The sequence below is a fragment of the Patagioenas fasciata genome, chromosome Z (assembly GCF_037038585.1).
Source record: "Patagioenas fasciata isolate bPatFas1 chromosome Z, bPatFas1.hap1, whole genome shotgun sequence".
Classification (NCBI taxonomy): domain Eukaryota; kingdom Metazoa; phylum Chordata; class Aves; order Columbiformes; family Columbidae; genus Patagioenas; species Patagioenas fasciata.
The window spans coordinates 80,929,692-80,956,474 of record NC_092560.1 but is presented as its reverse complement, the minus strand read 5'-3'; the positions used below and the strand labels follow the sequence as shown (position 1 = coordinate 80,956,474).

Below are 26,783 nucleotides of genomic sequence, written 5' to 3'. Positions count from 1 at the left end.
ATCTTTAAGATTTCTACTCCTCTGTCCAGTTTGGTTGATGTTAGCCGAAGGGATCAAAAGTTATTGTGAGAAAGAGGTCTGACAGAAAGACTTAGTCACACTGACAGAAATGATGCCATCACATCAGGTTTGTCCCCTTAGGAAATCACACTAAAATGTGGGACGCTATCAGTATTAAGAAATTCAATTGCTGCCCTGGAGAACTTCCTTACTGAATCTGCCATAACTTTCTGACATGATGGTGGGCACATAATTTCAATCATCTAAATGTGACTTCAAATATGAAATGCAGTGGAGCTGAGCTATGGCAAGTAGAGCTGGCATAACTAGGGATTGTGCTTTAAAAAAGCCATAAACTACCATATCATGCTAAGAACTCTGAAAACAAAGACCCCATGGGACTGAGGTGGGACACAGAATTAGGGCAGACTCATGGCCTGATTTTTTCTGGCAGGCATTTAAGAAAACATTTGGATTCCTGAAGGGAAATTTGGGTGAAATTTAGAACCTGAAGTTTAGGAAGACACTTCTGAAAAACTATGCTTACTTTTACTACTTGCTACCAGAGTGAACCTGAGGTCTCTAGTGAGAAAGTAAGAATTTGGGTATTCTGATAATATTTTTTAGTTTCCAGCAATTTCTCAAAGCAAAATACATGACCAGTGCCTGAAGAATAACATTTACTAGAACAAGGGCTCTCCAGCATAATTTGGTGGCAGGACTGGAACTGGTGATAATAGTGTCAAACTCAGTCACAACCATAACAGCAAGAGGTTGTGTCTATCTGCTCATCTAAAACTCATTATTATATCTCTTCAGTTCTTACCACAGCCTACAGCTGACCAAATTGTAAGCACAGCCCCAGTCCTCTCTCTTCCTCATGTTCCTGTCATATTTCTCACTTCCATGAGCTACATAGAGTTCATTCTGTCCTGTTATTACTGATCAGCTGACAAGGAGTAAGAGTCCCTGGTGACATGCTTACACTGAAATTATTCTAAGAACCCTTATTTTTACAAGTTTCCTATATATGCTCATACAGTACATGCTGCTACCTCATCCCTCTTCTAAGGTATAATTACATTAGGTAATTGTACGTATTGAGAATCTTGCTGTATTCTTGCTGTCCTTTTTCATTTATTTAGTATTTCTTCATTGCCATTTGAAAGAGGAGAGAAGATGGCAAGGGAAAGGCATCCACCACTAGCAGCAAGAAATACATGTTTTGTGTCACCTGGTTTTCCAGAAAGATAGAAGCAATTCAATATCTATTGGACATCTTTAAGGAAAGCATGCTGAGGTAGTCATGTACATAGCACCAATTAGACAGAGAACATACGTTACTTTAATTTGAAAGTGAAGCTTTCTATAAATGAAACAAGAAGACAAGATGAGGCTGGAAGGCTGTGCTGGTTCAGCTGGGACAGAGTTAATTTTCACAGAAATACAGGCGGGGACTCAGACAGGACAGCTGACCCAAACTATCCAAAGGGGTACTAGATACCATATAGCATCATGGTCAGTCTATGTCTGGGACGGCTGGTGGGAAGGATGGAATTGCTGCTAAGGGGATCGGCTGCCCAAGACCAGGGCATTTGTTGTGTTTTTTTCCAGTACTGGCTGTTCAGTGTGATCATGTTTGAGCATGGACTGCTCTCTGAGTCATGGTTCTTTTCTGTATGAGACTGGTGTTTGCAGTCACTGCTCAGGGTATCACTGCTCAGGAACAGGCTTGGCATTGGTTTTATGGTTTGTGAGTGATTGTATTGTGTATCCCTCACTTTGCATATTCTTTTATTTTTATTATTGTTGTTATTTATCTCTTCCTTTGTTGATAGGTTACACTGATTGTATCCTTCAAGCTTCACTTTGGGCAACAAAAAATGATTGTTGTGGTTTAGCCCCACTTGGCAACTAGGACCACATGGCTGCTCACTTGCCCTTGTCTCTCCATCCTGGTGAGATTGGGAGGAGAACTGAGAAACAACAATAAAATTCATGGGTTAAGATAAAAAAAAGTTTAACAGAACAACAAAGGAAGAGATAAATAACAACAATAATAACAGCAGCGATTCCCCAAGCAGCGATTCCCTCCCTCAGCCAGCTCTCCCAGTTCTACACTGAGCATGATATTGTATGGTGTAAAATATTCTCTTGGCTAGTTTCGGTCAACTGCCCTGGCTGTGTCCTCTCCAATTTTCCTGTGAAAACTAACACTGTCCCAGCAGAACCAGCCCAAAGGCCAAGGTAGATCTGTACTAATATGTAATCCTCAATATATACGTAATATACTTACTACAGCTTTTGATTACTGTGTTATATATAATTATATTTTGAACCTGTAATCAAAAAATCTGTTGTATTTTCTCAAATAAGCAATTCTACTGAAATATTACTCTATTCTTTAAGAGTAGGTTTGTGGAACACCTTATAAGGTCCATCAGATAATTCTAGAAAATGTTGTTAGGCAAAACACACTTACCATTTTAGGTCATGGAATCACAGAATCATAGAATGGTTGGATGGGAAAGGACCTTCAAAGGTCATCTAGTCCAACCCCACTGCAATGATCAAGGCCATGTTCAACTAAAACAGGTTGCTCAGAACCCCATCCAGCCTGGCCTTGAATGTTTCCAGAGATGGAGCATCTACCACCTCTCTGGGCAATGTGGACCAGTGTTTTACCGCCCACATTGTGAAAAAATTTCTTCCTTATGTCCAACTTAACCCTACTCTCTTTTAGTTTAAAAGTTATCTCTTGTTCTATTGCAACAGGTTCTACTAAAAAGTTTGTCCACACCTCTTTTGTAAGGCCACTTTAAGTACTGAAAGCCTGCAATAAGGTGTCTCTGGAACCTATAAAATGATAGAATCATAGAATAGCTTGAGTTGAAAGGGACCTTTAAAGGTCGTCTAGTCCAAAGCCCCTGCAGTGAGTTAAAAAACCTCAACTCTTTCAGCCTGTCCCCATAGCAGAGGTGTTTCACCCCTCTGACTGTTATTGTGAGCTCCTCTGGACCCTCCTTAACACATCTGTGACTTTCTTGTACTGGAGACTCCAAAGCTGAACACAGTACTCAAGGTGGGGTCTCACCAGGGCAGAGCAGAGGGGCAAAATCGCCTCCCTTGACCTGCTGACCATGCTTTTCTTGATGCACCCCAAGATGTGACTGGCCTTCTGGGTTGCAAGTGCACATCACTGGCTCATGTCCAGCTTTTCATCCACTAGTACACCCAAGTCCTTCTCCTCAGGGCTGCCCTCGCTCCTTTCATCCCACACTTTGTATTGATATGGGGGTTGCCTCAACCCAGGTGCAGGACCTTGTACTTGGTCTTGTTAAACCTCATGGGGTTCACATGGGCCTACTTCTCAAGGTTGTCCAGGTCCCTCTGAATGGCATCCAGTCCCTCACGTGTGTCAACTGTACCACTCAGGTTGGCGTCATCTGCAAACTTGATGAGAGCGTAGTCAATCACATTTTTTATGTAATTGATGAAGATATTAAAGAATATTAGTCTCAATATGGACCCCTGAAGGACAACACTCACCACTGATCTCCGGCTGGGCATTGAACCATTGACCACTACCCTCTGGATTAAACCATTCAACCAATTCCTCATCAAGTGAACAGTCCACCCATCAAATGCATACCTCTGCAATTTAGAGAAAAGGATGTTGTGGGGGACTATGTCAAAGGCCTTACAGAGGTCCAGACCGATGACAACCATAGCTCTTTCCTGGTGTGCTGATGTAGTCATTCTATCATACAAGGCTACTAGGTTGGTCAGGTAGGACTTGCCCTTGGTGAAGCCATGCTGGATGTCTTGAATCACCTCCCTGTCTTCCATGTGCCTTAGCATACCTTCTAGGAGGATCTGTGCCATGATCTTCCCAGACACAGAGATAATGCTGACAGGTCAGTAGTTCCCGCTGTCTTCCTTTCTAGCTTTTTTAAAAATGGGTGTGATTTTTCCCTTTTTCCAGTCATCAGGGACTTCACCTGACTGTCATAACTTCTCAACTATCAGGGTGAGTGACTTCGTAACTATATCAGCCAATTCCCTCAGGATTCTGGGATGCATTTTGTCAAATCCCACATATTTATGTATATTAAGGTTCCTCAAGCAGTCACAAACCTGATCCTCACTTATAGTGGGAGACACTTTGCTCCCCCAGTCCCTGTCTTACAGTTCCTCCACTTGAGAAGTGTGGGAAGAAAGGTTGCCAGTGAAGACTGAAGCCACTAAACTTGTTGAGTACCTCAGCCTTTTGCTTGTCCATCGTTATCAGTTTGCCAGCTGTGTTCATCAGGAGTGGTACTTTGACCTTCTTTTTCTGGCTGGCATGTGTATAGAGGTCCTTCTTATTATTCCTTGTGTCCCTTGCCAAGTTCAGCTTCATTCCTATGCAACCTGGTAACTTCCCTGTACTCTTCCCAGGACACCTCTCCCTGCTTCCAGTGTCTGTGTATTTCCTTCTTGCCCTTTAGTTTGACCAACAGATCTCTGCTCACTCAGTCTGACCTCTTGCCATCAGCTAAAAAAACAGATGATCCAGATATTCAAACTCAAATCTGGATTCTGGTTTCAGAAATAAGTGATAATCTGAAATCTTGGCCCTTTTTGGTAGTGACTGATTTTGTTTTAGAATTGCATCTGTGGTGAACCCAATGAAATCTTGAGTATCATAGCATGAGTTATCTTAACATGTAAGTTGTTTTATGAAGTCCCTCTATGCCTCTCCTTTGCATCTGAAAATTGGAAGTAGTCTGTCTTAGAGGAGTATTGAGAAAAAAAAAAAAATAGAGTAGTAACAGGATACCATAATAATGAGCACCTGAGCAAAATTTCAAAGAAAATTAATAATTTTATTTCGAGAGCAAGATTCGATTGGCAACTGGTAAGTCAGACCTGGGGTTAAACATGGAACAATATGCATTAACCAGGAAATCCTGCTCATTAAATGAGTAGTGCCCATTCTGAATGAGACAAGGTTCCTGTGGATTGAAATAATTTTATATAGTATTGTAAGGTGTGTAAACAAGCACAAGACAAATAAATTCAGGTGCACAGATAAGCTGAACTCTAGCATATCTCAATATTTAGTGCTGAGTGTGTAAGATTTGCTGAGAGTCTTTTTGTCTAGTTATTGTTTAGTTTTCAAGATAGGTATTATGAGCTTTTCTCATTAGCTTCCATGTGCATAGGATCTCATTCTAAGAATCTGGTTAAAAATGATGCAGGGAACCTGGGTAAACTAATGGATATTTCCAATTCTTTTTATCTAATAAGAAGACAAAAAGTATTGTTGAACACTGCAATGTTTAGGAAAACTAGAATCTCCCTATTCAGGAGGTCTGTAAGTGTTAGGAATACTCAAGAATTGGGCATAATTTGAAACATAAGAGTGGAAGATATTTTCTGTCTGGTCCTTATGAAAGTGGAAGACAAATAAACAAACAAACACACAATAAAACATAAACTTATTTTCTGCTACTAATTAGTGAATTAAATAACATGTATTCCCCATTTCTAACAATATATCTCTACATCTGAGATTATTACCTTCTTCAGAACCTTGCCAGATAACACAGAAAAACTTTGTTTATCCTTTCTGTCAATTCAAATATTGTCTTGACTTCAATATAAAAATTCTGGACTGTTTTGTTTTGGTTTTTAATATTACAACAATTTGTTCCTTTTAACTTATCTACATGAAGTGAAAGCTGTATCAAACATTCTTCATGTGCTGAAGAATCTCTAACAAAACTAGCTCCTGACAAGTGAAGCATACCATATTAAGCAGAAATTCAGTGGAGCAGAATTGTAGTTTCCCCTTTTGGCTTGTCAGCTACTGCTTGCATCACTACATTATTAATTTTTTTGTCCTTGCTGTCCTACAGATCAGAGCAACCTCTTTTCTTCTATTCTTTCATTCTCTTTCCCTTCTAGTTCTACTTTCGAATTAGGTGGAAATAAAATTTGTGCATATTCAATCTTCAAATTTTATTTCAGAAAATGTTATAGATGTAGTGAATAGTAACGAAGAGTACGTGTTCATTTCTGCCTATGGTTGGTTAGCATGTGAATCACTTGAATGCATCAATGTACAGGATGTACAGAGGGAAGAAATAGTCATAGAATAAGGGGGAAAAATTACCCACTTTTTTAGAGCACCAAAGAATAGAACTCTTCACCATTTGGCAGGTTTGTAAGGAATCAAAACAAAAGCTATAGATTAATCTCTTAAATGTATCTATTCTGCCCTTCGTGGTACTGGTGTAGAAATCATTTGGCTCAGAATTCCTAATATTATGTTTAGTCAAATGAAAGCATTACTCATAAATGCTTTTATCTGGATGGAGTACTTGTTTTCAATCTTCAATTTCCTTTTACTTCTCTAGTGGTTTTAGGAACTCCACCCCGCTTTGAAAAATTTAGATCTAACTGACACTGTATTTCAATTTTTTTACTTGGTGTGTTTCTTTTCCCCAAAGAATACATGCTGTGTAGGGGAAACATCACTCAGAATAGAGTGTAATGTGTAACAGTATGATATCAGATTTTCAATGAATTTTGGGAGTACTAGATCTTGAAAAACTAAGGTCCACATATTGTAATATTAATTTGAATGCTTAAATTGAGGCATGTTAGCCTTAAAGACTTCAGTCAGAGCTTTCACATACGATGAAGGCACCTATAAATTGCAGAATATTTAAGATCAAGTAGTTACCTCTAGATCTGGATCTGTACAGCGGTTTTGTTTGTTTGTTTGTTTGAGTTGTTTTTCATTAAAAAATACTCTTCTGAATCTCTCTCCTTTCCTTCCTCTCTTATTTACTGTGATTCCAGTTTCCTGTCTTATGTGGGTCTCAGGGCATATGTGTACATAACAGTCAATATTACAGAATTTCTACAACTAACCTCCAGAAATGTTAACAATAATACATTTGTTTAATTGTACTATGTAATCCTTAAAGTTCAGATGAAGAGCAGTCTTAAGGAAGAATGTGGTATATAATACATTTTTTGTTCTTGGTAAATTCTTCTGTAGCGCAGAGTCTTTAGTCTGCATTTCAGAGAACTTCTCCGCTCTTTCAGACTTTAAATAGTGAACCTCCTACTGGAGTGAAGCACTTGTATGTGTAATATTCAGCTGCCATAGATACTGTACTAAATCACTACTTGGAAGGAATATGAGAAAGTAGATGTGATCCTTGATGGATTACTCTAAGTGCTGCATTCAGTTTGCATATTTATTTTCTGACTCATACAACATTACATTTGAAAAATGTCAATAGGTCTATTTCTTCCTTTGAAAAGTGAGGTATAGGATCTTCCTGTGTTAGAGAAGTTTCTTTTCCCTAGGTTTCCATTAGCGAGACTGAGGCATAAATTCCAGAAATCCTTCTTAAATAAATATTTCATTCACAAGGTACAGTGTAGAGCAGGTTGAGCTGGGTGCCTCCTGAAGATTAACACTCAGCAGAAAAAAAAAATTGGACAATTATACCCCCACAGTCCAAATCCCCAGCCTGCAGGCATCACTCTGGACCTATTGCAGAATTAGAGTCTAGAGTCTCCCTGTTCTTCATTGGATATCTTCATCAGGCTGGTCATCAAAGTTCTGACCTTCAGTTGCTATTTTGCACCTATAGCCCGACAAAACAAGTTCTTGGTTATAACCAAAACATTTTTATGTTTTTCATATTCTGTTACATGCCATTGTGCTCCTTATCACCACGGATGCAGCTGCCCTTGTGTTCTGGCTTGAAGACTCTGAGGTTTTCTTTACTTAATGAAGCAGAAAGTTCAAAGGTTCACAGATTGCAGAAATTATGCTAAGCAAACTTACTAATGTAAAGCAAATTCCATATAAGCAGTTTCTAACCAAGTTCTATAAGAAACAGTATACTCAATAATTCAATAAGCTAGGGCAATCTATTCCCCAACATCTTGTAATAAATAAGATCACAGGAAAGACTTGAACATGGTTATGAATCTCCTGGTTGAATGTTTTAATCTCTGATGTCATGAAAGGAAAGAAGATATTCTAGATGATTTCTCTGGCACCTGCTCCATCAAGCATGTCTGGAGAATGAATACAAAAGAGGTGAGCAAGGTGAAGAACTAGATATTTGACTTCTTCACATACTAATGGAAGTTTTCTCAAGTATCGTCAAGAAATAAAACATTTTGTAGGAAGTCCTTCTTATTGTTCTAAGGTTTCTTAAGACATTTCCAACCTTAAAAATAGGTTCAACAGGGATTTCAGTTTGAATTTTAGATTAAAAAGTTATAAAACTGGAGTTAAGTGTGGCTTTAACACTGAAATCTCTGTTTTGGCATAGTCTTCAGTCTTCAGATTTGTTAATTAAATTAAAAAAAAAAAAAAGAAGAAAGCAAACAAACAAAAATATTAAAAGTCTCCTGTTAATTAAGGATAAGATTTTAAAAGAATTCTGAGTGAATTAACTAAGAAATTCAAATTAACTTGAGCCTTCTAATACCATAATGCTGCTCTAAAATCTCAGCCAAATTTCCTAGTGGTAATTTTTCTTTATTTGAGTTATATTTTGACTGCTAACACCAAACAAAAGGCAAAAGAGATTCCTGACACAAAGGTGGTTCTGATTCTTCTTATTTTCAGCATTGTTCATATAAAAACCTACACTTCAATAGAAAATTGTCTTTTCCTCTACAAGTAGAGGCTACCAAGATGAAAGTGTTGTATCTCCTGAGGTATCTATAGTCCTGGCTGAAAGCATGAGAGTTGTTCGTACTCACTGGGATTGCAGAGCCTGTAAAACATATTCAGACATAGTAATTTTACCAGTTCACGTACGCTATCATTCATGAACATTAAAATCAGTAGAATCTAGCTGTTGCAGAAATAACGCTGTCACCTGAAGCTATATACTGCCTACAAAAATATTATCTTAAAAAATAAAGGTAAGAAATGTCATAGGAATTACTAGTAGCTGCTTCCTCCAAAACCAAATCTTCTTCTTGATACCTTATTATATAAATATACCTACAACCCCCAGAGATCTGATCTGCAGACACTTTGGAAAGACTGTGCATGCCAGTACATACAGGCTGAAATCACCCTGAAGCCTTTACTGCAAACATTTAATTGCAGCAATAAGAGCTTTTATTTTCCCTCTCTTCATCCACCCTGTGGAATTACAAGGAGGTCTTACAATGAAAAAAATAGAAACAAAATAAACGTGATTTTGTACTTAGTAAAACATTGTGTAAGCTACCCCAAATTCTGAAGGGACAGCAATATTTCTCATTCTTGGAACAACTTTGTCATCAGTCAAACAACCAGTGATACTTCCTTAATTTAAAGATCACCACTAAGCTACTGAAATTATATCCTCCATCCAGTCTTACAATCTCATCAAGACACTAACCTATACAATATTACTATAGAGAAGAAAAAATATCTGGTTTTAAGATTTTATCTTCTTTCTTTTTTTTTTTTTCTTAATGAGTAAATGGAACAGTAACTTTAGATTCTTCACCTAACCAGAGAAATGGAAGTCAGTCCTAAAACTAGTGTAAAAAACTTCACACCTGTATGTGCAATAAGTGTTCTAAATTCCTACTTTAGAAAATGAGTGTCTGGTCAATACAGCTAGTGATCAAGAGAAAGATTCTGCTCAGCCTAAAGCTGATCCTTGAGGCATGACTCAGTCTGATGTTTAAAACACTTATTTAGACTTCTGCATATCTTTAGGTGAGCTAGGGAATTTATTCAATTGCCTAAATGATGTTGGATAATGACATATGAGGTAGCTTACCTAGAACAACAACCATAGCAGGCACATCTACCCCAGCTCCAGTTGTTACCACAGATTTGTACAAGTCTCCAGTTTATCCTGTCTTGTATCCATTAGTTCTGTATGCAACTTTAGGGCTTTTCAATGACTCTAGATAGATGGTCAGAGGCAATTCAACCAAGCCCCAGAGTAAGAAGAATTCATCTCTAGATTCATAGGCCTGAAATTAGATATCCAAATCTGGTGCATGAGGTAGAGGAGGATTTAGTTACCTAAATCCATGTCTTCTGTGCCATTTCAGGAACCCTGTGGTATCTGATGTATCCACATGGGACTGGTAAGCACATTACAGAAAAAATACACCATTCTGCAGCGTAAACTGGAGGTCATGCTGATATATCTCATGTAGCAGTGGACATCAAATTGTGTGAAGCTGAATTCAGTCACAAACTAGGGTGGAACACTGAGTCTGTAAGACCAAAGAGACAGAAGGTTGCATCCTCAAGTGGCAAGTCCAAGCTTGTGAGTGGGTGTGTCAACCAAAGACATACCTTTAGACTGAGAGATGAGACAGGGAAAGATGCTAGCCCCTTTGTACTGTCTAATTGCAGCGCTAAATGAAGTCGAAAGTAAGCAGAGTATAACTATTTAGATCCTTTGCGGATGCCTTTGAAGTTGTTCGACTTTCAGACGAATTGAATGCTCTGCACTTCCGAAAATCAAGGACCGATACCTGTGTTCTTGCTGTGGTTTCATTTAGTAAGCATGACTGAAGGGCTTGATTTTCGTTGGTGATGAATAGTATTAATGTCTGTAGTTTGGCACCTGGCAACTACAGAACTCGAAATCAGATGATATTTTTGAAAATGTGAAACTATGTCTTTAAGCTCCAGAGGAATATTTCACAGAGATGGAAGGGTCTGTTTCTCCAGCTTCACCTCATACATATAAATCACCAAGTTATATCTTTAAATGTTGGTTGATTTTCGGGACAGGGAGAAAATATTTTATTTAGAATAACTGTTTGTTTGTGTGTGTGTTTGTTTGTGCTTGTGTTGTTGATTTGTTTGTTTGGTTGACTTGTTGTTTTTTGTTGGTTTGTTGTTGTTGTTGTTGTTGTTTTTTCTTTTCTTTTTTGAAGGAATAGGATTAGTTTTCTTCACACACAGGCTTTGGGATCTGAAGAAAGACGAGAGTTTATTTTTAGGTGGGGCACCACCTTTTCCAGCCCCTTATACTTATTTGAGGACTATATGCTTTGGGAAGTATACGGACTCTGTCGCTTAGCAACCACTCTCCCTCTTCTCAGAGTAGCAGGAGGATTCTCTGCTCCTGCATGTGCACCAGTAACCTGGTTTTCAGACCACAGAAGGGCTTGCTGTGATACAGGCAGTCAGATCACATACAGAAATATTTTGCAGATGATCAATCCATTCTAACTCAGTACAGGCAAAATCTGAACCCGATATTTTTAATGTTCTGCCTCTGAGTTGAAAATATTTGAGATCATTGTCTCTTATTTGCTTGGAAATTTAAGGGAATATTACCTAGGCAATGAGTTGCTAGTCCAAGTTTTTACTGAAGAGTCTTGTAAACTACATGAAGTTTTGCTAAATTATCCAGGATGTTTTCCTAGAGCAGAGGGAAATGTGAAGAGCATATAACCACAAAAATGGACAGTCATTACTGTTATATTGGACTGAACTGAAAGATAGTCACTTGATTGGTTAAGAAACACAAAGGGCTCACATGATGATTTTTTTCCCTCTGGACACTTGTCAGAAGTGTAATGAAGCAGCAGTGGGCTGGTTATCTTTCTATGTGTTTCTACTGTTTACATTGGTGTATGCTAGTCATCGGATGCTGATGGGTCTAAGATGTACACTAGATGGTGCTTGCACAACACAGGGATCAAAAAGTACCTCTGTCTCAAGATGTGTCAGCAGCTCAGCGCTCCACCTTCTCAATCATCTTCTGTGATGTGCACTCTGTTCCAATAAGTGAGGTCATGTAATTGAACATAGAATGTTCATGAGTGATGTAAAAAAAAGGTTATCTGCTAACTCACTGACCAATGCAATAAAGAGATAAAAGCATTCATTTGCATTCTGTATACATGTTTACATATGTTTATGTCTATACACAGTCTTGGCAGCTCCAATTTTCTAAAGACAGGGAGCTAGTATTGTGAAACCTTTGTCATACTGTTTTAAAGAGCTACACATCCACAGAACTGAGATGAAAAGAAAGGCTCTTTACTATATGTTTGTACAACAGCCAGCACCATGAAGGTCTTAACTAGTATCAAAAATCTAGCATTACATACCAGGAATTTTGAAAAATAAGTGAAAACAAACAGACAAACAAGCAAAAAAAAAAAAAAAACAAACAAGCATGTGTCTTCCTCATTCCATCAGTATTATAACAGAAAAGGAGGAAACAAAAAAAAAAAAGAAAATCCTATATGCTGAAAGAAATCATCTCTGTGCAGTATATAAAGACATGTAAATTCTGTGGAGGCTTTTTATATATCCTTGGGACACATGAGAAACTAAAGGGAAGAAAATGTGAATCAATCATTATCGTATTTTCGTGTGCTCTGTGAATTTTGCATATATCAACAAAGAATGTCCTCATTTTCATTCAAAAATAACAATAAAAAGTTTCACAAATTGCTGGTAATAATTCAAGTTCCAGAAGATATGTTTAGTATATCATTGCTTAAGTAAGATAAACGTAAGAGTGAATTATACCACATATTGATTCTTGGTCTGTTGTTTTTAAAGTCCAGACAGAATAACAACTTACAGTAGTTTAACATCTCAATTAAACATATTTAACTCTAAATTTGCTTAAGAATCTTGCTTATTTCAGTCATGTCTAGAGGCTTGTGGACCTGGAATATGGTCTAAAGTTCAATGTAATTACTTCAAATGGATGCACATTTTGAACAAGTCTGAATTTTGCACAGAGAAAGGGAAGTGGACAGCTGGGTTGAAGAGACAGAGGACTTCCAGAAAGATGAGACACTGAACCAGATTTGCTTGGATTTGCGCTATCATGTGAATCCAAATATCTCAAATCAAACTCTGTTCCCAAAACACAAACAAGAACTGAAAAAGTTTCTGCAGTTCTTTATAGTACAGGTGTTTGATAAGAGTAACAGTGGTGGTATGATGTTCTCTGTGCTTTTCCAAATGTGATGGGATGTAATGAAGTTTGGGCTGGTGGATATGGCTGCTCCTGGAAGAGCTGTGTAGGTCCATACTAAGGCCAAGTTGATGAAGACACACAGAAACAAATAAGCATAAATTATATTAACCAGTAGGTTTTCAACTCTCAGGATAACCCAGGCACTTCATTCAGCTGTGTTTTGACACTAGCTTGCCATCATTCCTTGGCCTTCATATTTGAATTTTTCTGAAATTCAAGGACCTCTTCTGACTTCACTGTGAAGAAAGAGCATGTTTCAAAATGGGTCAAGACTTACTAGTTTCTAAGTGGCCTATCATGGAGCAAAATCGTGCCAAATTATGCCTGCATCTGGATTTAGTTATTTAGAAGAGCAACAACACCTGTTTCCCATTTATGCAGCAGAATTAGCAGTAGAGCTCCAAATTTGGCTGCTATGATTCCTTCTGAATCCAGGAAGAGTCAGATGCCAGGTGTTGGCTTTTGCAACTCTGTTGCATCAGGATTTAGCTTTGGCTATTGTATGCTGTAACAGATCTATTTACAGGCAGTCCTTCTTTCTTGTTTTGTTTCCTTCCATTCCCCTGCCTACCAACCTCCCCACTCCATGTTCTCAGTCCAAACTTGGAGACAAATGTCCAAACATAGTTAAATCCAGAAATACCTAGGTAGATCCACCTCTTTCTTAGACCTGTAGGAAGGTCAAGAGGAGAAGAGAGATATGGTTATGAAGTGGGGCCGGAAGGTTTTTGTGGGGGTGGGTGATGGGCAGAAACAGGGATAGGGGACAGGGAGAAGGCACACCAGGAGTTTTCAAGATGCAAATCCAGTAAATGTATCACATCAGTCATAGGAGAAATATGTGCCTTGCAGTTGGAGCCAGGGTGACTGGACCATCTGAGTTGGCATTTCCTTCACGATCTTGTAGCCTCTCCAGATGATAATTAATAAGCAAATAAATAAATCTTATCCCAGTAAAACAGACACACCCGTGTATTACACCAGATGCACTGAATCGCAGACATTAGCATTTCACTGTCTGTGGCCGATGGAGGATGGGAGCTCATAACCTGCAGCAGGGCAGTTAAAATAATCAATGAGTGCGTGTTCAATTCCCAGAAAGAAGATTGGGGAAGAGGGGGGGGCGGGGAGGAGAGGGGTGGATAGAGGGGGCGGAGGGAGAGAGAGAGAAAGAGGGAGGGAGGGTGTGGTGGTTCGGGAGGGGGGATGGGAGGTGGGAAAGATGCTGATTTCAGCCCTGTAGCGTCAGGATTGCGTCAATTTGGGTTTCAACCACGTCTTCAGTCTCAGAGCAGAGCTACTCAGAAGAGCCAAAACAGGAAGGGGGTTGCAAATCAGTGTGCAAAGGGGAGGACTGAAGCTTACCCTCCCCCATTTCATTTAGACCCCTTGCAGCTGTCTCCTCTAGTTCCCCACTGCTTGTGTCTCTGTTTTTTTTTTTTTTTTCAGTTGTTTTCTTTAAACAAGAAAAAAAAAAATAACAAAAATAAAAACGCTGGAAAAGCCGGTTGCCCAGGCAGTGTGAGAGCGGAGAGCCGAGGGACAGCAGGACAGAGCGTTCGGCTCCCCGGGCAGGTCTCTTGTCACCCGGGGAGGTGGCTCCCGCTCCCCGGACCGCGGCTCAAGCACCGCGGACAGCGGCTCCAGCACCGCGGACAGCGGCTCCAGCACCGCGGACAGCGCACACCGCCAACATGGCTCCGATCGCGGCCAGCCGGCAGCAGTTCGGTAAGTGCATCCCTGCTCCAAATCCCCACCCGAGGGGCTGGGGGCTGCTCCCCTCCCCGGGAGAGGTGCAGGTAGGCAGCGTCTACTGAGCCACCCTGCGCCTGTCGGCATGCAGCTTGTTGGGAGGAAGCTGATTCCCGCCCCCCCCCCCACCCCGCCACAGTTCTCTTTGATCTCAGAAGTTGTGTGAATTTGCTTTCTTTCTTTTCTCTCTCTTTCTTCCTCTCTAACTCTCTCGCCCCTCCCCACTCCCCTATACCCTGACCCCAATTCGGTAAAGCAACAGGAGAGATGGAGAGCTTTGTGTGGGTGCATTTTCGAATGACAGAGGTTTGAGGGTGTTTTCTCTGTCTTGGTTAAAGTAGTGTGGCTTCAGAGTTAAATGATGTAAATGCATCCTGTGCCACAGAGAAAATATTTATTCAAACCATTATTGAAATAATTATAATTCACTTTTTCCTGCTGTAGAGAAAGACTTGTCAAGGTAACTTTAAGTGAAAACTAGTCTTGTAAAGGATATTGCCAGGAAGGTGGAAATACAAGATCCCAGTGTTTTTACCATAACAGCTGCATCTTGATCTGTCTGGGTTCATTGAGAATAGCAATGATAATAATGAACTTTTCAGTTTTGTCATTTCTATGCAATGGATATAGGTTGATTAACTGTGATATTGGAAGTTTCAGAAACAGTCGTAAACAAGCACTATGTAAATAGTTTTATTCAAAAAAGTAGTAAATAGAAATATTTCTGAACTCTGCTTTACAAATATTGACTCTACCCTAGATTATGTTTGCTTTAGAAGTGGTTTAATTCAAGGATCATTTTACTGACTTCAATGAAGTGACTCTAGATTTATAACACGCAACTGAAATAATAACTTCTCCCAGAATTAATAAGGGATGTTTCCTATTTATATACCACGTTGGATGTTAACCAATTGATTTACATTATGATAACAGCAAGAAATTCAGGTTACAACATAATTGGTTGTAAACATAAAACCATTTTAGTTACCATTTCATCTTCTTTCCTGCCCCACCCACTTGATGTTTCTAACCACACTTATGACATCATGTTTATCTAGTTACTTTTTTAGGAAAGATACTTAATATTTTAAATACCAAATGGATTCTACCACTGCTTTCAGTAGTTGTAGAATTAAAATACAGCATAATGTTCATTACTATAAAAAGTCTGTCATCTCATAACAAATTATTGTAGACATGAAAATAATTCTTAAAAGCTATTAAAGTATTCTGATAAGTTTTCAACCACTTCTTCCTTTTATATCTTTGTACCATGTATCTTTAAATTTCTGCAGCCTAGGGAATTCTTGAACTCAGAATCATGGGCTTAACTTAGAAAAAAAATATTTTTTAGTTATGTATATAAATTTCAGTCATTTCATTAAGTTCTTACAACTAAGTACATAGATTGTTACAGCTTGTAGACAAAGGAAAAGTGACATGAATACTGTCAGAAGAAATTAATATCCAGGCTTGATTATTTCAGTGCTGGAACATTATGTCCTACTTTGCTCTGATAGCATTGTGCATTTTTTTTAATCATCTACTTAAAAATCAACATGTCTATCTGCCCAGCATTTACCTGCAGGAAGCTGATTTAGTAATACATAGAGGGAGATAGGTTTATTTTTCTCAAACAGAATGATGTGATAATCATTTGTGAGAGAATCAGAACTGTTACACAATTGTCTTTATTCATACACAATGGCATCCATTGATATCCTACTCGTCTTCTGCCGTTGCAGGCAATAAAGATTAAGTTCTGTTTCTTATATTATGGGAGGTTTAAACTCATTTGGTAATGTTACTTATGGATAAAATTGGATTTCCAACTAGTTGTGCTCATTTGCCCCTTTTATGTATACTTTGAAGGGCTAATGATACTTTATATGTAACTAGTGTATCCACATAACAATTGAGGATATAACACTTCATTTTCTATTTATTTAGTTGAAGTATAGAATTCATGTTGAGGTAGAAGACAATCACATTTTAACATTTTTCTTATGTACTCCTAAAAAGCAGCAACCCTTCCTGTAAACTCTCTGTAGCTTTGATTCACAGTGTCTTAAATGCAAAGCATAATGCTTATCAATGACACACCTTATTGTGTTTTCAGCTTTGGACTCAGATGTGACTACCTAATGTCACATCCACCTGGAAAATACACTGGGCATATAATTATTCTAAATTTTCTTCATAGACTTCCTCTTGCAAACTACTGAAAATCTCATTGAAACAGTTGAGTGTTATAACCTCCAATTAAACTCAGTTCTTTCAAGAGATACCTTCAGGCAACTATGGGAACAGACCATAAAATACGATTTAATTGAGGGTACAAAGTATTCCTGAAACAGTTTGAAAAGCAGATGATGTATCTGTAAATAATGTATAATTCAGAACCTGTTTTATCTAACAACAAAACATCATAAACTCAAAGCTGAAACCTTTTGAGAGCCAGTATTACTCACAGACATATAAACTCAGAAACTACAGAGAGAGGAATGAGATAGTCAAGCAATTACTAATGGTTATTACTATTAGGATGGGAATAGTATTTTCCTACCGAACACTCTTTGTATGGAAAAATACTAACATGGTAAGCATTTCTTAGTATGCCTGCAGGTGGCGAGCAATATGTACAATGCAAAGCACTTTCAGTTTGTTGATTCTGCTGCTATTACTATCTTGTATTGGTTTCCTTTACTAAATTTTTACTTTATTAAATATCACACAGAGTCCAAGGCACTGCTGCTTATGTGCTTGTTGCTATTTATTTGATTTGCAGATGAAATTCCTACAGTGGTTGGGATTTTTAGTGCATTTGGCCTTGTCTTCTCTGTCTCTCTTTTTGCTTGGATCTGCTGCCAACGTAAATCTTCCAAATCCAATAAGACCCCTCCATATAAGTTCGTCCATGTTCTGAAGGGGGTTGATATTTACCCTGAGAATCTCAACAGTAAGAAGAAGTTTGGAGCAGATGAAAAAAGTGAAGCAAAGAATAAATCAGCAATGCCAAAGAATTCTCTCCATCTTGATCTGGAGAAGAGAGATTTAAATGGCAACTTCCCCAAAACAACCTCTAAAATCCAGAGCTCTCCAGATCTTCAAAATTCGTCTCCTAAGCACTTTACAGAAAGGAAGAAAGATTCAGTATCCCCTGATAGTTTAAAATCCGTCACTTCCCTGTCATCTGAAGAAAAACAAGACAAGCTAGGAACTCTCTTTTTCTCCTTAGAGTACAACTTTGAGAAAAAGGCATTTGTAGTGAACATCAAAGAAGCACGTGGGCTGCCAGCAATGGATGAACAGTCAATGACTTCTGATCCCTACATTAAAATGACAATCCTGCCTGAGAAAAAGCACAAGGTGAAAACCAGAGTGCTGAGAAAAACCTTAGATCCAGCTTTCGATGAGACCTTCACGTTTTATGGGATCCCCTATAGCCAAATTCAAGACTTAACACTTCACTTTATGATCTTGAGCTTTGACAGGTTTTCCAGAGATGACATCATTGGAGAAGTCCTCATTCCCCTCGCAGGAATTGAATTGTCAGAAGGAAAGCTACTAATGGACCGGGAGATCATCAAAAGAAATGTTAGGGTAACTTATTTTTTATTTAAACTTTAAAAGTGTTGTGGTAGCATTAGTTATTATTCTTGTGTAATGCTGTTATCATGTTGGAAAGTTGCTCATCATGCAAGTCATTAAGGTGCTTTCGTAATGGAAGTATGAGGAAGCGATTACACAAATGTAATAAAAGAACATTACAATGAGCATGTTGTGAGAAATTGCTAATGTCCTAAACTCTGCTTGCTTATTCGGCTGGTCCAGCAGATTTGAGTGGACCCATTTATGTTAGGTCAAGAGGCCTCAATCCCCATTAATTTTCTCTAAAAGGAAAGATTGCAAAGACTTATATGTTGTTCCTCTTCTCCTCCCTCCCATTTCCTGTTTGAAATAATTATTTCTTAAAGATTTTTGAGGTCAATGTAAATCTTTCAATTCAACTACATGGGTTTTATATCAGATTCTTAAAGAATGAAGGTAGTCTTTATTTGGGAAATTGGAACCTGTTATAGACCTTATTGTTGATGCCATAGTGTATTCGTTCACTTCAGTGCTGTTACTACATTCTCCACCAAGAATTGTGACACAGATTGCAGCTCTACTAAGGATAGTAAGACACAAGGGAAAAGCCAAAGACTTACTGAAGTTAATGGCAAAACATACTGACTTCACTGGGATAAAAATATTTCATAACATGATGTCTCATTTCAGAACATAAAGATAATTTGCAACCATCACGGCTGAAACACAGAAATGCACATGCGACACACACACATCTCTTTATCTCTACTAAAGACGTGGAATGTGATTGTTTTCAAAGAGCAAGCCTGCTGCCAAATCTAATAAATGTCTACCAGACAACATACCTACAACTAATACTGTTATTTTGCAGTTCTATTGTTATCTTACAACTATAACTATGTCACTGTTATTTTGTTGATAACTTATTGGGTTTTCTGGTATATAAGGCATTATTTTTGCTTGTTTCCCTTGCCTTCTTCCTTTCTGTGAAATAAACTCTTCCTGCAAATTCAAATCTAATAATCATAGAAAAAGTCTTTGATCTCATATTAATTTCATGTATATGATACTACTTTAGAAAGGATCAGAAATGAGATTTCACTAACTGTTTGAATCCTTCCTGCTTAAAAACTATTTATTGAAGATTTATTTTAAACATTATTAGACTTTTTTTTTTTTTTCCAAAATGTCTTTACAGAATGTAGTTTTGCTTAAGATCTTTTCTGTTCACCAAGACTTTTTTCTCAAGATGCAGGATTTCATTTCTAATCTCTGAAGTTAGTGATGTCATGTCAACCTATATTTTCAGTTACTTATTATTTATTCCTGTTAAATCTAGTAACCAATCAAAAGAAGAGCTATATAACTACTGTAGAAGGAATTATATTTGCTATGTAAAGCAGTATAGCTCCATAAGCTGTACCGTTTTACACCATTTCAAAACATACAGCTATGTGACAGCTCATAAATCTTCTTAATTTTGGTTTAAAGTTTGGCCAATATAATTGTTTATAAGTAGCTTATTTTTTTTTTTTTTTTCCATTTATTTCCTCAGAAATCATCTGGACGTGGAGAATTACTGATTTCTCTCTGTTATCAATCTACAACAAACACGCTCACTGTGGTTGTTTTAAAAGCCAGGCATCTACCTAAATCTGATGTGTCAGGATTATCAGGTAATGGTTTTACTGATGAATATGCCCTAAGATTATAAAACAAACAGACAGAAGACAGCTAAAATGTGCATTTCAAAGAATAAAAGTAGCCCATAAATGCAGAAATGATGTGTCTACTATTTGTAGCCTATTCATTTTATTAATGTCTAGGTCAATTATTTTTTTTTTACAGGGTATGTATTTTACAAATTTGTTCTTCAATCATGTAAAAAATCCACTACATCTGTTAACAGTGGAAACCAAGGAGTTTTGTGATTATCTTGAACAGAGACCATCTGCCATAAGTATGAGATGTTGTTTGTAGATAATAAAATCTCTTGTTTATGACAAAAATAAGTTTATTTGTGGAAGATAAGTACTGAGTGAGAACATCATATGGTTTATTTCAGCTTAACACCAAGAAAAGTCATCAGTTACACATTTGCTGAACTTGGACCACTGAGTACTAAAGTTTCTTTGGCAAGGTGAAAAGGTGAACTTTGCCAGTTCTGGAAACAGGCTGTAACACAACACACAGCTTTATCATGAGCTGTGCTTGGGGTGCACTAAGAAGGAACAGGTTTTGGACTCCCTTCTCCTGGTCTTGTGCTGTTTTACATTCAGTGGAACCTTCTTTGAAATCAACGCTAGTACTGCATATTAATTCTAGGTAACATAATAACAGAATGAAAATTAATGTCCAATATACTAGGGATAAGACAACAAAGGACAATATAAGTAGCACATCTCATTCTTGACTCTATAGGGCTGATATTCTTCCATTTTAGAGGACTTTTTTGAAAGAAGCAGAAAAGAAAGTAGTTTTGGGAACTGAATCATAATTACTACAGCCAATACTACAGTCTTTCTACTTTTCATACCAAGAAATACTGGGATCCGATAAAACAAAGCTATAGATAAATCCAATTAACATGGAGATGTTTCATTGAAATCTTCCTGATATCAATTTTGTTCACGTATGACAAGGATAAAACATACAAGTGCAGCCCAATATTTTACTCCACAATGAGAGATCATATATACTTTTCATAAGCAACCCCAAAGTTACAGCAGATACCAGCGATTTCATGAAGACATCATGGCAGCAAGCTGATCTCAACAGACCAAGTCTGGCTGAGTTAATTCAGTGGGAAAATAACTTGAAAACAAAAGCCCTCCTAGTCTCATCAGTCACTTGGACCCTACAGCACATTCAAACTACACATTTGTTTACATCTTCTGAGTAAAGCTATAAATTCTGTTTGTTATTTCTGAGAGATACAGGCAGTCATGCTACACCTGGACATCTAGTTCATTCAGACAGTTCTTCATTATTTGCTGTTCATCAGCAAGGCCAGGTCCAACAGATATTTGGGTGTCAGAAAGATACTGTACTCATGACAGTCCTTACTTGTTCTGTGACCTTCCCCTCAGTCCAACATACATCTTGAACAAGGACGAGTATTAAATGGTGTTTCCATGGGGTCAACTACACAACTGCATAACTCATTCTCCTTGGGAAGATGTGAAATTTTTACTGAGAAGCTATTCTATTCCCACAACCTCCTTGGTCTCCTTGATCCCTGCTCTTGAGGTCTCCTAACAGACCTAATAAAATCAAACAGAACATTCTAGCCTTATTTAGCCAGATGACCAGAAATGACAGTCAGAAAACGTCCTTTAAGCAGAAATGAACAACAGCAAAAATCCACTGATGGATATTGATTTTGACATTTTTTAATGCTCAGTGGCATATATTCATTTTGAAGACAATGAACATTTAAATTACATTAAACCTTATTTTTAAAATGTTTATTATGGTGATAGAATACAAAAGTGATAGATATATTCTATCACTCCTTACTTCTGTTAAACTATTGTTGGTTCAAGGAAACAAAAACCTTTTAATCATCTGATCATTTAAGTTTGATAACTTTGCCATAGCATTTCTAAATATGGTTCCATTTTAATTTTACTTTAAAAAAAAAAAAAAAATCAATTATTCTTGATATTTGTGAGCTGATGGTTTACATAGACTACCTTGTTCAACCGGGTTCAGTAGAAACAGATTTGTACTTCATCTTTACTCCATTAGAATTTGAAAAGAGGCCCACATTTGCACTGAAATAAATGCCAAGGTACTTGGAAGGAATTATTTTAAAGCATTTTCTAGAATTCCTTTGAAGGAAGAAATACAGCTATTGTTGAAGACAATAGTAAAAGAACCTTGCAACATTTAAATAATTATGAGGAATGCAAACATGCAAAGTTGGTTGACAGTTACAAATATGGACATTTTCCCTTCCCTTCTTCAGTAGTATTATGGAAGAGACATGAAGTCAAGTATATATCCTAACAGCAAACTTACACTTATGTCTAAATTTGGTGCTACATTTGTTCAATAAAAATTGATGGAAGAAATATAATGAAGCTAATTGACTTTAATGTGACAACAACAGACATAGATTGCATCCATTCATCCATTCTGTCAACATGAGCTGCTTCCTTCCTTTCTGAAGCTTTTCTTTGCATCAGCCTTATTAACAGCAATTATTATCTCCTACAGGTAGAGTGTATAAAAAGTAGATTTCTGGTTACACATACGTAGTGATACATTTTTATCAGAATCCATTATAATTTTGTGTATTTGAACACCACCTTTGTGTGTAGTAAAGATGTTATTAGGGTTAATGGAGTACAGTGCAGGATTTACCTCATGAAGGAAACTCCTGTATTTGGTCAGATGAATTATGCCCCAAACTTCACTGCGTATTTTGGTTACACCTTCAGTGACCATGAAAGGAGTTTGAAGGGACTAATTCAAATGTAAACACAAAAAGTGGATGAGATTAATCATGTTTAATAACTTGAAAAATAACATCATTGTGCTGTAATTATGTGGGTGAGTGATAAAATTTACCTTTAACTAGATCAAGGAATTTCTAAATGACACTGCTGAAAAGCTGATCTGTGCTCTCTCTTTTCATTGCAGACCCTTATGTCAAAGTGAATCTGTATCATGCTAAGAAGAGAATTTCTAAAAAGAAAACACATGTGAAGAAATGCACCCCCAATGCAGTGTTCAATGAATTATTTGTCTTTGATATTCCTTGTGAGGGCCTTGATGATATCAGCATTGAATTTTTGGTTTTAGATTCAGATAGGGGGTCAAGGAATGAGGTCATTGGCCGGTTAATCTTGGGATCATCAGCAGAAGGAACAGGTGGAGAGCACTGGAAAGAAATCTGTGAATATCCTAGGAGACAAATTGCCAAATGGCATATGTTGTGTGATGGTTAGCAGCTTAGAGAGGGTTGGAACTTGAAAAACTATACCTGTTCCCACAGGCAAGAAGCAGTTTTCTTTCTTTGCTGTGTATAATTGCAGGCTTGTAACTACAATACTTTTGTTTTGGTTTTGTTTTGGTTTTGTTTATTTGTTTGTTTGGTTTTTTTTTTTGTTTTTTTTTTTTTGGGGGGGGTGAGTGAGTAAAAACTGGATTGAATTATCAGAACAGAAGGTAACTAAATTTTCAGAACAAATAAAATTATTTATATTTCATTAGACTTTAAAAAAATCAGATCAGATTCTTATTCTTCTGAAGTTTAAATAGTCTGAAACTACTAAAGCAGTACAAACTTCAAAAAAATGAACTATGTTTCATGAAAAAGTCACTGGAAACCTTATTAGTACTGTTACACAGAAGAAGGTAACCTCATTAAAATATGTTGTTAGATCTGAAAAAATCCCACCTGTGACTTCCTGGGGGAAGGGGCTGAGTCTATAAAAGCCATGGAATGAGGGTAGGGCCAGTAGGAAGGGAGTTCCTTTTACTTCTCAATCAAAAACCTTCTTTTATGAAAATTCAATCATTATTTGTAAGTTTTCCTCACTTATACTTTGATCATTCCAAAGACTGAAGAAATTTTCAGCTATTTGCTTTACATATCACATCATGTGCAACTAGTTGTTTTATCTGTGGAAATACTGTACAATTATTTACACTTGGATTTTTTTTAATAACTTGTTTTTTAATAACTTGTTTTATTACAGTGATCAAAATATATACATTCTACAAATCATTAAGCAAGTTAACATACATTATTTTGTTAAAAGGGCTCCTTTATGGATGACTGCACATGTTACAATATAGCTAGAATTTGCGATCAGATATGGGTTGTGTTTGATTTTTTCCATCGCAAGAATTACACTTTAAGCATTTCAAGCCATGAGAAACCATTTCTGTTGAGGTGAGGCAACATCCACGACCTTACACCAATTGTATTTTAAGCCATTCAATAATGGTTAAAAAAAAATCTGTTTCTTCTTTTGTTTCATTAAAGAACAAACAAAGTAGTGAGAAAACGCAACCTTATTCTGCTGTTTAACTTCCTGAACTGTGACTAATGCCATTAAGGTCAGTGGAACTGCTCGCAACATACAAAGATTAATGCATTTCTAAACTTTTGCAGGATAAGAAACCAAGCTCACATTATAATTTGTCCAATACGATGTTTGAAAAATTACTTGAAAAAGAATTTCACTAAGATTATACGCATTATTTTCCATTACTCATTGTACTGAAAATTGGTGGTGGTAGGGGAAAATAACACCATGATTTCATGTTAGTGTGACATATATATGTCTAAACTTAAACTGTACCAGGCTGGGGGATTATCAAGTGTAATATAAACAAGTATATACATAAAGCATTTAGACATGTGAAATTTACTCTTGGTCACACCAGATAGATTTTAGGCTGTCAGAACTATAGCACAATTACAAGCAGATTATTTCCTAAAGTTTGTACCCTGATTTCTGACACAGATTTGTTTGTTTGTTTGTTTTTAAATATTACTCCTATATCATTTTCAATTACCATATGTATAAAGAATATAATGATGTTAGTTGTTGACATCAGAAGGATTTAAAAAGTGGGAAACCTTTTTCAGTATTTTTGTGTATGTCATTTTGTCATGTTTAATCCCACTGAAGTAAATGAGACTATTCGGGAGTTAAAGTATTGCTCAATGAGAGTAAAGGTATCAGAATGGGCATGCCAGGTAAAAAACCACACATAGGCTATCAAATTAATTTAGTTAAACAACATAACCAGGTCCTATTGAAAACTTTTGGGGATTTGGTGTCGACTTTACTTGTTCTCATATGGCCAAATTATGTTTGCAGTAAAGGACACTGAAATATTAAATATGCAAGTAGACAAATAGTACTGGAAGAATTCTGTTGAGGCTCTTCCAGGTTTTGTGTCGCTATTTTCTCCAGTTTTTGAGAATGTGTTTGATATAACAGTGTTTATAGATTTCTGTAAAAATACATTTTCAAAACTACATAAACGTGCTTTTTATGATAATGCTCAATGTAAAAAAACATGCGTATTGTATGTATCCAGGAGAGGAATCTTTTTTTCTTATTTCTTTAGAAAGCTGGATAACTACTTAAGGGCTGAAGTTTGCCAGCCACATTCAAGCAGAGCTAATTCAGAGCCACCAATACAAAGAAAGATGTCCATAGGCTTCAATGGAATTTGAAGTGCAATCACAGAGCAAAACTCTTCTTGTCAGTCAGCTCAGCAATGTCAATAGGACCATGGAAAAGGAGAGACACTGTTTGATCTAATGCAGACATGGAGAGTTTAAATCAGTACCACACAACTAGAGTTATTACAATGTCCAGTAAGGAAAGAACTTTATACTGACAATGATTGCATGAAAGAGAGTGGGACAGGTTGCAATTTAAAAAGAAAAAAAAAAAAAAAAAGAAGAGGTTTTGTATATTAGCTCGTAAATAGTATATTATCTCTAAAAATCAGGTGACACCTTTTTGAATTGATGATGGACTGTGACCATCTTTCATTTTGCATCCAACAAGTCATCTTCAATATTATTTTTTAAGTTTCTATAGCAGCTTGAGGGTTAATATTTCTACCAGCTAAATGGTAGTTGTTGGGGATAAGTAGTATGAATAAGAAAGGGAAGCAAAACCATTTTTATTAAATCTAAAAAATCTGTAAATAAAATTTTGTGTTTCATTTAAAGCAATGTTTAGCTTGGAAAGTTGAGTAAAGACAACTCGTGACACATCTGTAAGCCAGACAAGGCAGGACTGAATGTAGACCTGTACTGAGATGAGAAATTCTGCTGTTTTATAAAGTATTCAATTCTCATTGTGAATATCTTGAACTCTGTTAAGGATACTGTACTGTATTAAACATGTAAAAAATGATGTTTGTCTAAGTAGCTTACAAAAATAATAACTCCTTGAATGGGAGACTATCCATGTCTGGGGATCTGTCGTAACTAAATACCTGATTCGTTATGGTGTTGTAACTTAATAGAAGTTATTGGAGAGGAAGCATGGTGTATGAGATTTTGTAAGTTATTTGTGCCGGTTCTGTATGTTGTGCCATGTGTGTAAGACAAGAATAAACTGCTGCTTTCATTCATCACATCCCAAAACAACTATCCAACCAATGTATCTGTTCCAGAGATTGTGCTATTATTTGTATTCATGGGCTACTTTCTCATGGTTATATCAGAACACATTTACCTTGAAAAGTCTTCCTCTTTTCACAGAAGTGAATTAGATTTGTTCCAACAAATACTACCCGGACATATCACATGTTCTTTATTAATAGATTCTTGTTACATAGTTACATTTCTCTTGAATTGTACTGTACACTCAGGCTAGGGCCTGAGACATGGCCCGTAACAGAAAATCTGAACTCCACTTAGGCCTTACAGGGACTCATATACAGATGTAA

The 26,783-nt window shown here is 37.0% G+C and overlaps 1 protein-coding gene across 2 annotated transcripts; it reads left to right on the top strand.

Annotated features, from left to right (window-relative positions):
- Positions 1-14,245: 14,245 nt before the first annotated feature.
- On the top strand, positions 14,246-26,481 carry SYT4 (synaptotagmin 4). Of its 2 annotated transcripts, none has more exons than XM_065861258.2 (4): positions 14,246-14,729; positions 17,545-18,353; positions 19,903-20,023; positions 22,995-26,481. In XM_065861258.2, the coding sequence occupies exons 1-4, from the start codon at positions 14,696-14,698 to the stop codon at positions 23,300-23,302; spliced, it is 1,272 nt and encodes a 423-aa protein (XP_065717330.1). In that variant the 5' UTR covers positions 14,246-14,695; the 3' UTR covers positions 23,303-26,481. The 2 variants fall into 2 exon arrangements, with proteins under 2 accessions (XP_065717330.1, XP_065717329.1); XM_065861257.2 differs by having other exon boundaries at positions 14,249-14,729; positions 17,545-18,359.
- The last annotated feature ends 302 nt before the right edge of the window (positions 26,482-26,783 follow it).